This window comes from Primulina eburnea, chromosome 7 (genome assembly GCF_022965805.1).
Source record: "Primulina eburnea isolate SZY01 chromosome 7, ASM2296580v1, whole genome shotgun sequence".
In the NCBI taxonomy this organism is placed as follows: Eukaryota; Viridiplantae; Streptophyta; class Magnoliopsida; order Lamiales; family Gesneriaceae; genus Primulina; species Primulina eburnea.
Window position 1 is genome coordinate 18,629,122 of NC_133107.1, and position 12,573 is coordinate 18,641,694.

Below are 12,573 nucleotides of genomic sequence, written 5' to 3' on the forward strand. Positions count from 1 at the left end.
CAATATCAACATTTTCCAATTTCTGACTGATAAGAGCATGTTTGGTAGTGACACATGCTAGAAAATCTTGGCATCCACGTTTAATAAGCTTCCTCGCACATGGACAAGAGATGATGTGCGGCATTTGTTTGTTTCTCGCTGCCTCAAAGACAAAAGATTTACCACTAGGCGGTCGAATAGACACTGATCGTTGACGAAAATCAATCGAAGCTCCATTCACTGATAACCAATCCATACCAAGTATAATATCAAATTCGGGTATAGGAAGCACAATAAGATATGCCCAAACTACATCTTTGGATAAACGAAGCTCCAGATTCTTGACAATTTTAAACGTGAGCATTACATCACCGAAAGGAATAGAAACTTTGAAACCCAAACCCATATCTTCAGGAATAATATTCAGTCTTTTTATGAGGTTTCCGATATGAAAGAATGTGTAGCTCTCGAATCTAGTAGTGCATATGTTGCCACGCCTTGAATGATAATCCTCCCTATGGCGAAACCGTCTTTTAAATCTTTTCATGTTGAAGCTTAAGCAAATTTCTATCATTTTTCTCCCAAAATTAGGTTAAGATTCACGCGTTGGACTTAAGCATTGCTTGAAAAATTGCAGTGTAGCCCTTCGATCATTCGAAATTTGCATTTTAGTCCCCAAATTTTCGGATATTTGCAATTTGATCCTTATATTTTTTAAAAGTTTTATTTTTGTCCTTTAAATTTCGAGAATTACATTTTGACCCTTAAGAATTCAGAAATTACATTTAGGTCACTTAACTTTCGGATATTTGCATTTTGGTCCTCATAATTTTGAAAATTTCACTTAAGTCCCTCAATAGTCAAATTTTTGAAAATTGCACATTTGACCCCTCATATATTCGAAACTCAAAAAAATTCCTAAATTATGATTTTTCTGTAATGTTGGCCCTAAAACTTTTATTTGGAATTATTACATCCTTTTCATAAAACAAGGCTCAAAATAAATACCATTTTCTATGGTTCCTAAAATCATATCTTAAATCCAACTAAGGTAGAACATGCAATCTAATTTTCACTAGGTTAATCTTGATCCCAATTCAGTTCTAATAACCAATTTAACATTTCATGCAATTTAAAAGAAATATAAAAATGTTAAATGACTAGGTTACCCGTGATAAGCATATTGTCTGCCTCCTCCTCAGCTTTTTCAGCATTCATAACATATGCTCTTCCAACAGTAGGTGCATTCTTCTTCGGGCAACCAGAAGCCTTATGCCCTTCCTCCTTGCATATGAAGCATCTAAAAGATCCCAACATGCACTTACCAAAATTAAAGCAATTACATTCCTTGCATGGTTTCCTCTTAGCAGGTTTCGGTGCTCTAGGTTGTTGTGGCTTTGGTGGTGGTGGCTTCTTGACTTGACCTTGGGACTTTTGAGTCCCTTGAGGTCTAGGAGGACCTATATATGGTTTCTTGTTTGGCTGATTATTATTCTGATGTTGCTGCCTCTTGCGCTGTAAATCAAACTCAATGTCCTTCAAAGATTGCTTAGACTGAAATGCATAAGTAGTAGCAATAGCATAATCCAAAGGACGTATCATCATAACATTATTTCGATGGTAGGACATAGACCGTCCATGAAGTGTCTAAGCTTCTCCGCAGGATCCCTCTCAATAAGGGGTACAAAGTGACAACCCATAACAAATTTCTTCACAAATTCAGCAACAGTAGTGTCTCGCTGACGGAGAGTCATAAATTCCCTCTTCAAACGCCCTCTAACATCAGCAGTAAAATATTTCTCGTAGAACATCTCCTTGAATTTAGCCCATGTAATAGTTGCAAGATTAACACCATGATCGGCTCCTTCCCACCATAAGGAAGCATCATCTCTAAACAGATAAGTGGTACACCTCACATGGTCAGCATCTCCCATATCCAGATAATGAAAGTGTGCCTCGAAAGAACGAATCCAACTCTCAGCATCAAAGGGATCGGTGGTGCCAGAAAATTCCTTTGGCCCTAGCCTTCGGAACTGATCATATAAGTCATTCTGTGGCCTAGGTGCCTGTTGCATCTGCTGTAACTGCTGCTGCTATAGGTGTTGCTCAAAGAGACGAGCCATTCCCTCCAAGGCACGAGTAGCAGCATCCCCTAGAGGAGGAGGTGGTGGTGCATTCTCTTGATGGTTCACACTGTTCTCGGCTTGATTATCAATAACAGGGGCACGTCTAGGAGGCTTTTTATCTGAACGTTTTCCAAATTCTAACATAACCAACATGTATTTAAGTCTAAGTTTTCCAATCAAGTGACATATCCTAATTAATTTAGCAATTTAAGAATGCAATGCATATATACTCAAAAAGCTAGTAGACATGTTACGTAAACATATTATTCATGTCATCATGCAGGTAAGATCATATTAAATCATATAAAGCATGTAAAACTTACAAATTGAGGCTTGACAGCTGATCTTCCCGGCGCTGATGGTGGCACAACCCTTTACAACTGAAACATCTGCTATTCGTTTTCTTAAAATGAGCTAATTTTTTTTCACCTTACTATAATAGGCCGAACACTTGCATAAAATAATTAAAGAATTTTTGACGTCATTTTAATTAACCCAACCAACTGACATTTTAAAATCCAAAGGAAATAGTTTAAAGCATAAAATCTTCAAACATTTTACCAACTTAAAAACATTATTTGAAAAGTATAGCCCATAATATAACCTCTCAAAAACCACTCATAAACATAAATAACTAGTCATTAAATCTTTAACGTAAATCATAAACTTAAATCATAAGTGAGGAAAATAGAAGCGCTGGTCCTCGGGTAATGTGCACCTCCAGTCCAGTCAAATCTGGCATCCAAGCCTCCCTCAACGTTGTTATTATCATACTCACCTGCATTAATCACATCTAGTGAGTCTAAAGACTCAACATATCATTTTCTTGATACCAATTAATACGTATAAAACCACAAGCAACAGTGAAATTACCTATACGTAAAATATCATTTTCTTGACATGCATAAACTTCAAACATAAACATTTTCTTAAACATTTTCATATCATCTTCAACATATTCATATACATATTATCATCAATATATACATATTCCTTTTTCTTTTTCTTTGAATTCGGATCATTAATTGTGAATTTCGTTTTCGTCTACGTCTACGCGTTGGGTGATGGATCCATCTACATGTAACCACAGTACTGGGCGACGATGACACCAGCAATACTCTCACCGGTCAACTGGGCCTTGGCCTTACGTAATAACATATCATCATATACATATCTGTATCCAAGGAAACACGACCGTGGGGCTCTCGCTGAGATCATAACCCTCACGATATTTCCAATATATCATCGTATTAGTCACAATTACTTCACTTCCTTCAATGTTTCATATTATCATCACTTTATAAAAATTTAAATATGCAATATAACGTTGTTCTTTTAAACCAAGCATGCATCATGTCTTTTAATGTCCATAATAAATCATAAAATTCATGAACGTTTTAAATTAACATATAAATATCCATGAACATTTAAAATAATAATATTAACATATAAAATAGCAATTAGATCACTGTCATGACATTTACTAATTTTCGGGTGTAAAATTACCGTTTTACCCCTAGACGTAAAATTCCAAGTTTTGACTTTTTCTTAATTTCATTGACTCTAACATGACCCAAATAATTATTTAAGCCTAAATTAAAATTCTCATAATTTTATTTAGCATAAAAACTTAACTTTTTAATTAATTCGTAATTAGTCGTTTTGAAGGCGTTTTAATCCCAAAAAATTCCAAACTTTAATAGAAAATTCCTAAATTTAAAACTTAGACTTTTTTTATTATTTTAGCCCTCGTGAACCACGACTCGACCCCCATGAGCCGTTTTTAGATTGATATGCTCATTAAAAACCCTAACTTGACCCATACATGGAACCCACGAGCCAACTTTAATTTTTCTCGAGCCCGGCTCAAACCACCATGAGCCAAACCCCAGCCAACCCTTGTCTAGACCCTACTGGACCCGAAGCACCCCTAGAAACCAGCCCAAAGTTGAAAACCGAAACCTCAAACTTGTACACATACTGGCCGAGACTCCATGTTGCCAAGGACTCCTTGGCTCAACCTTAGGACCTAGCCAACCAACCTAGCCCGTGAACCAGCCTATCAAGCACTCACCTAGGACCCCAAGGAGTTACTCTAGCCAATGCCAAAGTCCTCAGACCGACCCCTCTTCCCAGCGCAAGCCCTGAACCCTGCGCACAGATTCCTTGGCTTTCGGGGCTAGGACTCCTCCGAGCAATCATAACTCGGGTCCTAGCATGGACAGGACCCTACCCTTGACTCATGACCAAAACCGAAACCGATGATCACCATGACAGCAACTTGCTTCCAGCTTGTTTCCTGTGTTCTACCAGCATGTGTAGTGTGCGTCTAGGGTCTTATTGTAGAACCCGAAAAACATATTACGTATAAGCCATGCATAATTGCTACTATTTAAATAAAAAAATGAATTTTTATAAATATATGAAGTATTTGATTTATTTTAATAATTTTAAGTCATGATCATTTATTTTAAAAGTAGATGTTTAGATTTATCTTTTCAGGATAAATACACGAGGCCGGACCAGAGTTTGGAGATTAGAGATAAGATTAATAATAAGAAAGACGTTCCTAAATTTAAGTTAAGTCAAAAAATAATTTAATTTAAAGAAAAAGAATGTCCTTGGGATTTAATAAATTAATTAGAGTTAAGTTGGTAAATAAGTTCTTTTGGTTAATATTTAATTAAAGCTTAATAAAAATGTAAACAAATGGGGATAAATTAATCTAAGTCTAATATATTCAAGAAATTAAACATAACATTTAAATACTTAAATTTTAAGTCAAGCATGCCATGCAATGTTCTACTCTAAATTAATTTGGTTAAGACAATTCAAAAATTGTAGTAAACCTCATTCAAATTTACCACTAAATGGTTTATAGTACATTCACTTTCTACTTTTAATCTCCATAATGATGGGTAATTCATACACTATAATTAACCTTAATCCTTCCTCAACAAATACCCAGTAAACTAAACGTGAGTATGCCGCAAAACCCACGGCCAGCTAGGAGGAGAAGAATAATTCAAAACCCTTCTACTTCTTGACTTGTAACCTCCATCTTAATGCATATTATGGCACCTTTAACACCCCTTGAACCTTCCCCTTTAATATCTACATCTCCTACATAACCTTACCTTCGAAAATATCAGAGATATCAGAGTAAACAACAGCTTAGAATCGAGTTACAGCAGCAACAAAACAAGAAAGAAAAGCCAACTCCGATCTCGTCGCGTCGCATTGTCGTTTTGATTTGTTTTTCTTCAAAACAAATTCCAGGCATGTATATGTCGTTTCTTTGCTCTTCAATCAAGTCCTATAAATATTTTTAAACATTATATGTTCAAGATTCATGAGGCAAAACGAATTTATGGCAGCAACATTTTCAAAAAAATCTGCACATATTTTTCTATGCTCTTTTGGGTTCAACTTCACGGTTTGGTTGCTTTTCTGGATTACAGGTAGTTGTTTGATTCCAGGCAATCATGGCTGCTTCTAGGCATAATTTAGAATATGTTAGGGTGCTTTTGGGTCACTTGTTTCAGTCCCTACATGCACAAACAAAGCATTGACAGCAAACTTTACATAAGCTGCAGAATTGAGTCACGATTTTTGTTCTTGGTTGTTTGGGATGAGAGTTCGAATCATGGCTCTCCTAGGGACGGTAGTCATGGTTAGAACCCTCCTTTAACATGTCTAGGACGTGATCAAGTTGTCCTATCCAAGCTTGATTCACGGATCTTTCAGATTTTTACATAAACAATACAGGAGCTCTTCGGTTTTAAAAGTTTGATTTTCTGTATGAGTATGATTTCGGTTTTGGGAGTTTGAATGGATTGTGGTTGGCTTCTAGCCCATATCCATGGTTCATACAACTCTCCATCATGTCTAGATCGCGCCATGGTCGATCAAATGATCACTGGAACGACACAAGACAATAGAACAATTCAATACATATCACTGCACAGAATTTTGTGTCCTCGGTAGAAGCTTGGTCATGTCCTAGGTGTTTGCTTGGGTTGTGGTTGGCTTTTAGCCCGTAGCCATGGTCCAAGCCATGCCTTAGGATGTTGGTAAGAGTCCTTGGAGGTGGTTCAAGCCATTGGTCAATAAATTTCAGATTTTACACCACAAACACACAAGTTGCCACTGCTGGTTTTTTTTTACAGCAACTTTCATCTTCGGTTTTGAGGTTGGTTTGAGTTCTTGGTTGGCTTTTAGCCCATGGTCTTGGACTGGACAATACCTTAATGAGTTAGGAAAGTCGTGTTTTTGGCCGTTCGTGATTTGGTCGAGTTTAGAGGTCGTACGAAAATTTATGGTGAAAGGTGCCAAAATGACTCTCGAATGAGTGTTTTATGTTTTTGGATTCCTTTCACCTATTTTCGTGTTTTACAGTTATTATGCATATTTTTCAGTATGTTTGAGGTATTTTTAATCATGGTTAAATGTCGGTTTAATGTTGGTTTGGGTTGGTACGAAGCCATGGTTAAAAATCAAGTTGTTGGTCCGAATCGTCTCGTTTTTAGTTCAATTGTCAAGTTTTGGGCATGTTAAGATTTATTAAGATTTATTGCATGTGTCACATATTAGAATTAAGTCGCAGCAAGCCTGGGAGCGATCCAACTCATCCGGTAAAATAAGGTTATAATTATATTACGTGCATTAAAATATAAAATGTTTATTTTTGAGATATATGCGATATGTCTTGTGGCCACATTATGCTTATGGGTTTGGAAGTCGGTAGGAACAACCGAGGACCTCTCCGCCCGGTGAATTACTACCGGTTTATGATTATGTATGGGTACGGACATCCAGTCCAAGGGCTGTGATTGATCTCTACCGCCCAGTATACTGTGGTTTAGTCTGATCAGGCGCTTACGCTATGTTATGGGCCACTTGCTTAGAAACATTATCTCTACCAGAAAAATTATGTTATGTTATGACAGAGCTCTATTGAGCAAAGCTTTTACGTATGAATTTTCAGATATGCACGTAGTTATAATTATTCATGATGCTATTTTCACTGTACGCTTTTCGATACTTTATTTTTACGTTGAATGCAATTTTATGATATATTTACTTGTTATTCACGATATATACATGTTGAGTCTTTAGACTCACTAGACTTGATTGTTGTAGGTGTTAATGAGGTCGAGACCGCGGGCGGAGACCAGTGAGCGATCTTGGGACAGCAATAATAAACCCGAGGACCTCATGATTTCATGATTTAGTTTATGCATCTTTTATTATTCAAACTCAGTTTTAATACGTTGGATTATTTATAAATTTTTGTTTACGTTGGATTATTTTTAAATTGTTGCTCGAAAATTTTATTTACTTTCGCTGTTATTTTAAAGTTAAAATTATTTATATATTTATTTTATAAATGAGGCAAGAAGATGATTTATTTATTTAGAAAAATTTTAATAATTCCGTAAAATTATGAATACGAAATACGGGCCTTTACACTTATAACATGTGTAGAACCATGCTTAATCATAACCTAAATCATGGCAACCCTTAAACCATACAAAAACATGTTTTTTGAAGGAAAATACAAGCCAAAAGTTTGACATATGCCATAAATCCGAAAATAATTCAAAGTGACACTTGTTTTCCATACTTTTCATGCATAAAAAGATATTATGGTGTGATGATGTTTTGAAGGAAAGAAATATGTGTGCATTTGCATATTTAACTCACGATTAATCGTTGACGATTGCGAAGAACGGGACGACAACCTTTGGCTTGAATTCTTCCTCGAACTTTTGAAATTTCCTCCTAATTATGGTGTGTGTGTGCCGTGTGATTTGAGGGAAATTTTGGGAGAAATCTGAAAGTTGGGCGTGAGTTAATGGGAAGGGTTTGGGATGATATAACATATATTATATACTAATTAATTGACTAATCAAGGCTTAGGCCTTTTAAGCATACCAATTAGGCCCATTAGTCTTTAATTAAATGATAAAAATTATTTTGTTTAACTAAGTTTGCGAATTTAATAACCGGGTTGCCAAAACGTTCGTATTTTTGCTGAAAAACCAACACCGATAAAATTTACGTCCCGGCGTATAAAATCACCTCAAAACCTCTTGTTTTCAAAAATAAGAAAACTATGTCTCTGTTCCTCGATCGCAACTGGAATAATCCATAAAATACAGTTTTATACATAATGACAATAAAATCCTATTTAAGATATAATCATGCATGTCACATAATCAATTAAGCAATTAAATTCAGTTAATTACTAATTTTTAATATTTCCTAGATTTGCATGCAGTTGAATTACGTCGTATTAATTTTGGACCTTATAATTAATTAGCTCATTAATTAGTTAGTTGGATTTTACTTTCTCAAAAAATATTTTTTAATTGATATCGTTCCCTCTGAGGTTTTATTTAGTCCCGTTATTTTTGTGTTCTTCACGACAAAATAATCAAAAATCATTTGAAAATTTGAAGATTTGCAGAGAAGTCAGTACTCGAATGCTGTATTGCTAGATTTGTTTTGGTTTAATTTTGGTTGTTTTTTTTAGAATTTTTGTGAATGGAGTTTGTGTGAGTATTTACAGTGCAACGTAGTATGAGTTGATTGTGTGGGTCGAGCAGATGAATGGTGTGCTGGTGAGAGTCGAGCATGATCGTATTTGCGAGGTAGTGTGTTGGTGAACATGTGTGGGTGTCTATAGGTGAGTTGAGGTGTACCTGTAGGTCGAGGTGTGTGCACCTCGACCCACATTTGGGTCGAGGCAAATGTTGGTCGAGGTCACCTCAACCCACAATTGTGAATAGTGATATGAGGGTCGAGTGATATGTGGGTCGAGCATATTTTTTTAAAATAAATAATATTGTTTATTCTCTTGGAGTACATTGGTGAACGGGAAATTAAAGAAGATAATATATTTAAATGGCGTTCATGGCCGAGTGGTAAGTGGGCAGCTATTCCTTTGGATTCTGATAAATGTTCCATGGAATATATAGAAATTGAGATATACAAAATGATGAATCTAAGTGGCACAGAAAAATTGAAATTAAGTTATCTTCCTGATGTGAAGCATTGCAATATTCGTCCAGTTTATAATGAGGATCATAATGATCTGAAAGCATATTTATATTTTGGATGTGCAAAAGAAAGACATGTACTTCATGTTGAATTTGAACTCAGTGTTATTTCTCTTGATATTGTTGAAACTGAAAATATCATGTCACCGGATTTAAATGCGACTTATTTGGATAATGAGTATGTCGATGATGAAACAAATAAGTATGATCACTATTTTGATAGAAATTTTTCTCAAATGACCACTGTACCGATAATGATATATTAGAAGATATAAACACTTCAACTGAAAATATGGTTGAGAATGATGTGAGAAGTACAAAAAATGATGTGGAGGATATAGATTCAGTACATGTGGATGATAATGATGTCAACATCCACCACATCAGTGTAGTTCATGATACTGAGACTCATGTTCAAGTTGATACATATTCATTTAATGATGGTTCAAGCTTATTTATTGCTCAAATATTTTCAAGCAAGATCGAAGTGAAGAAAGTGCTATCCAAAATTGCTTTGAACTCTTCTTTTGAGTTTGAAAGTGTCAAATCTTCTCGAAATATCAATTCGGTTCGTTGTGTGAATAAAGGTTGCAGCAGGAGAATTGGGACTTCAAAACCGGAGAACTCAACAGATTTTGTGATTCGTACATACTGCAACTGTAGAACCCGTAAATCAGTCTACGTATAAGCCATGCATAATTCTATTATTTTAAAATTTAATTGACTTCAGTGCATGTTTATTTTAATGCATTTCTTTGAAGTTAATTATTTTATTATTTCAGTTCAGTAGCTTGATTTTCAGCTTTTCAATAAATTCAGTGAGGCCGGACCGGAGTTGGAGTTTAGAGATAAATTTAAGATTTCAGAAAATATTTCCATGATTTAATTTAGCTAGCAACTAAGTTCAATTTAAGTTAAAAAGAAGGTTGGAGGATTTATTTTAATAATTTGAGGTGATTAAGAAATGAACTCATTTAAGTTGTTTATTTAAGTGGTTAGTTCACTAAATTATTTAAGGGGATAGTGATGTTCCTAAGGGTTAGTAATTATCAACTAGATGTCAATATTATCCTTCCATTTTAGTAGTTAATATCGGCCACCCCTTGGAGATGCAATAATTCAATTGCCAACTCATCCTTTGACCCCTTCTTGATTTGTTTAAGATATTAAGCTTTTTAATTATTTTGTTCCACCTTAATTAATTAATGTAGAGCATTATCCAACCCTATTCTAGTAGTAGAATCGGCCACCACCACCTAGCAAACACCAACAACTCATTTGATTCAAAATTCAAAATTTAAATGAGAGTGGACTTAGTCATGTTGTGGCCTTATATCTTGCACCCTCTCCTCACCTTAATTCAGAGTGTTTTCAGAGCTGATAACCGTGAGAATCCAGTAGGAGATAGGAGAGAAAAAAAAAAATCGAGTGCAAGAAAGATAGAAAAGAAGCACTCCACTCCTTCGTGCCGCGTCGTCGTCGTTTCGTTCGTTTTCTTTCGAAACGAATTCCAGGCATGTCTATATTCTTTTCTAAACCTCAATCAAGTCCTATATTATTTTATAGCATCAAATGGTCTCGATTTTTCAGCAGGAAACCGATTTTTGACAGCAACATCACTTAAAAAAAATTCTGCACAGTTTTATTCCTTGTGCTCTTCACGGTTTGGCTTGTTTTTGTGCATTCAGGTGGTTGGCTCGACTCCAGGCTCACCAGGCTACATCTAGACACATACTAGGGTGTGTCAAGACCGTGATGGTCCATTAAAACCAGCCCCATACATGTCAGGATTCAGAAATGACAGCAACCCTCCCCCTTGCATCTTATGAGTTTCGAAAATTTCAGTTTTGCTGTCATGGGAAGAGATCTGATCTTGGCTGCCCCAGGGGCTTATAGCCATGGTTAGATCACTTCCCTAGCACGTCTAAGACGTGACTAAGTCGCCCTTTTGGTGGCTTGGTCCATGGCTCCGCGGTTTGTAAATAAAACGTCACAACAGCCCCTCCCCTTTCTCGGCTCTTGAGTTTTGACAGCAGGTTTGCATTTCGTTTTTGTGGCTTGGTGTGAATCTGGTTCGGCCTTGTGCCCTTAGCCACGGTCCATACCACACCCCAAGATGTCTAGGTCGTGCCACGGTAAATTAATGGCCACTGTAACGACGCAAGATAACCCACGAAACAAGAACAGCCCACACTCCCCTTCTCGGCCCTTCATTGTACAGCACATGCATTTCGGTTTTGGTTGCTTGGTGTGAATCTTGGTTGGCCTATGGCCCATAGCCAAGGTTCATACCATGCCCCTACATGTCTAGATCGTGCCATGGTCAACCAAATGGCCACTGGAACGACGCAAGACATCGATCAAAGCAAGACACTACACTTGCACAGCTGCTGGAAATTACAGCAACTTGCTGTGTCGATTAGGAGGCTTGTTTGAGTTCTTGGTTGGCTTTTAGCCTATGGCCTTGGACTGTACCGTGCCACATTGAGTTAGGAAGGTCATGTTTTTGACCGTTCGTGATTCGGATCATTTTTGAGGTCGTTTGAGAATTTACGGTGCGATGTGCCAAATTGACTCTCGTAAGAGCGTTTCATGTTTTGGCCTCCATTTCACCTAGATTTCGACCCTCATAATTTTAGGAGCATAAATTCATAATTTTAAACGTATTTTAATCATGACGTCACGTTGGTTCAATGTTGGTTCGGGTTGGTTTAAAGTCATGATTAAATACGAGGTCGTTAGACGTAGTTGTCGCATTTTAGAAATTTAATTGCATAAATTTGCCTAAGAAAAATCCATTGCATATTTTCATGGCATTTTTAGGTTGCAGCGAGCCTGGAGACGATCCATTCCAGTTGGTAAAATTTCAGGATATTTTCATTATCGTCAGTTAATTATTTTACGTGCATGAAAACAGAAAAATGATTATTTTTGAGATTTATGCGATATGGCTTGTAGTACATTCACTATGTGGGAGCATTATTATTATTTATACGGTCGCCAGTGACCGCTCAGTTCAGGTTGGTACCATCGGGTCTTCAGTGACCGCTCAGTTCAGGTTGGTACCATCGGGTCTTCAGTGACCGCCAGCTCAGTTCCAGGCTCCCCGGTAGTCAGTTACCGATCAGTTCAGCTTAGTGCAGTGGCCACAGGCGTAAAACATAATCTCAACAGAAAATTTTATCAGTTATTTCAGTGCAGGCTCCAAGGAGCAATTATTTTCACTGTGATTATCAGTTCAGCATACACGTATTATAATTGCTCAGTACAGATTATTTTCAGCATGTCACATGGCATGATATTTTATCCCATGCATATTTTACTCCAGATTTTTACTCGTTACCTGCGATATATGCATTCTGAGTCTTTAGACTCACTAGACTTGATTGTTGTAGGTACTGATG

The 12,573-nt window shown here is 36.6% G+C and overlaps 1 protein-coding gene across 1 annotated transcript; it reads right to left on the reverse strand.

Annotated features, from left to right (window-relative positions):
- Nucleotides 1–1,580: 1,580 nt before the first annotated feature.
- On the reverse strand, nt 1,581–2,054 carry LOC140835756 (uncharacterized). The gene has a single exon (XM_073201163.1). The coding sequence runs from the start codon at nt 2,052–2,054 to the stop codon at nt 1,581–1,583; it is 474 nt and encodes a 157-aa protein (XP_073057264.1).
- Between the last annotated feature and the right edge of the window lie 10,519 nt (nt 2,055–12,573).

What these genes read in the sequence shown, in the direction of transcription:
- LOC140835756 (XM_073201163.1), bottom strand. Translation starts at nt 2,054, where the DNA reads ATGCAACAGGCACCTAGGCCACAGAATGACTTATATGATCAGTTCCGA.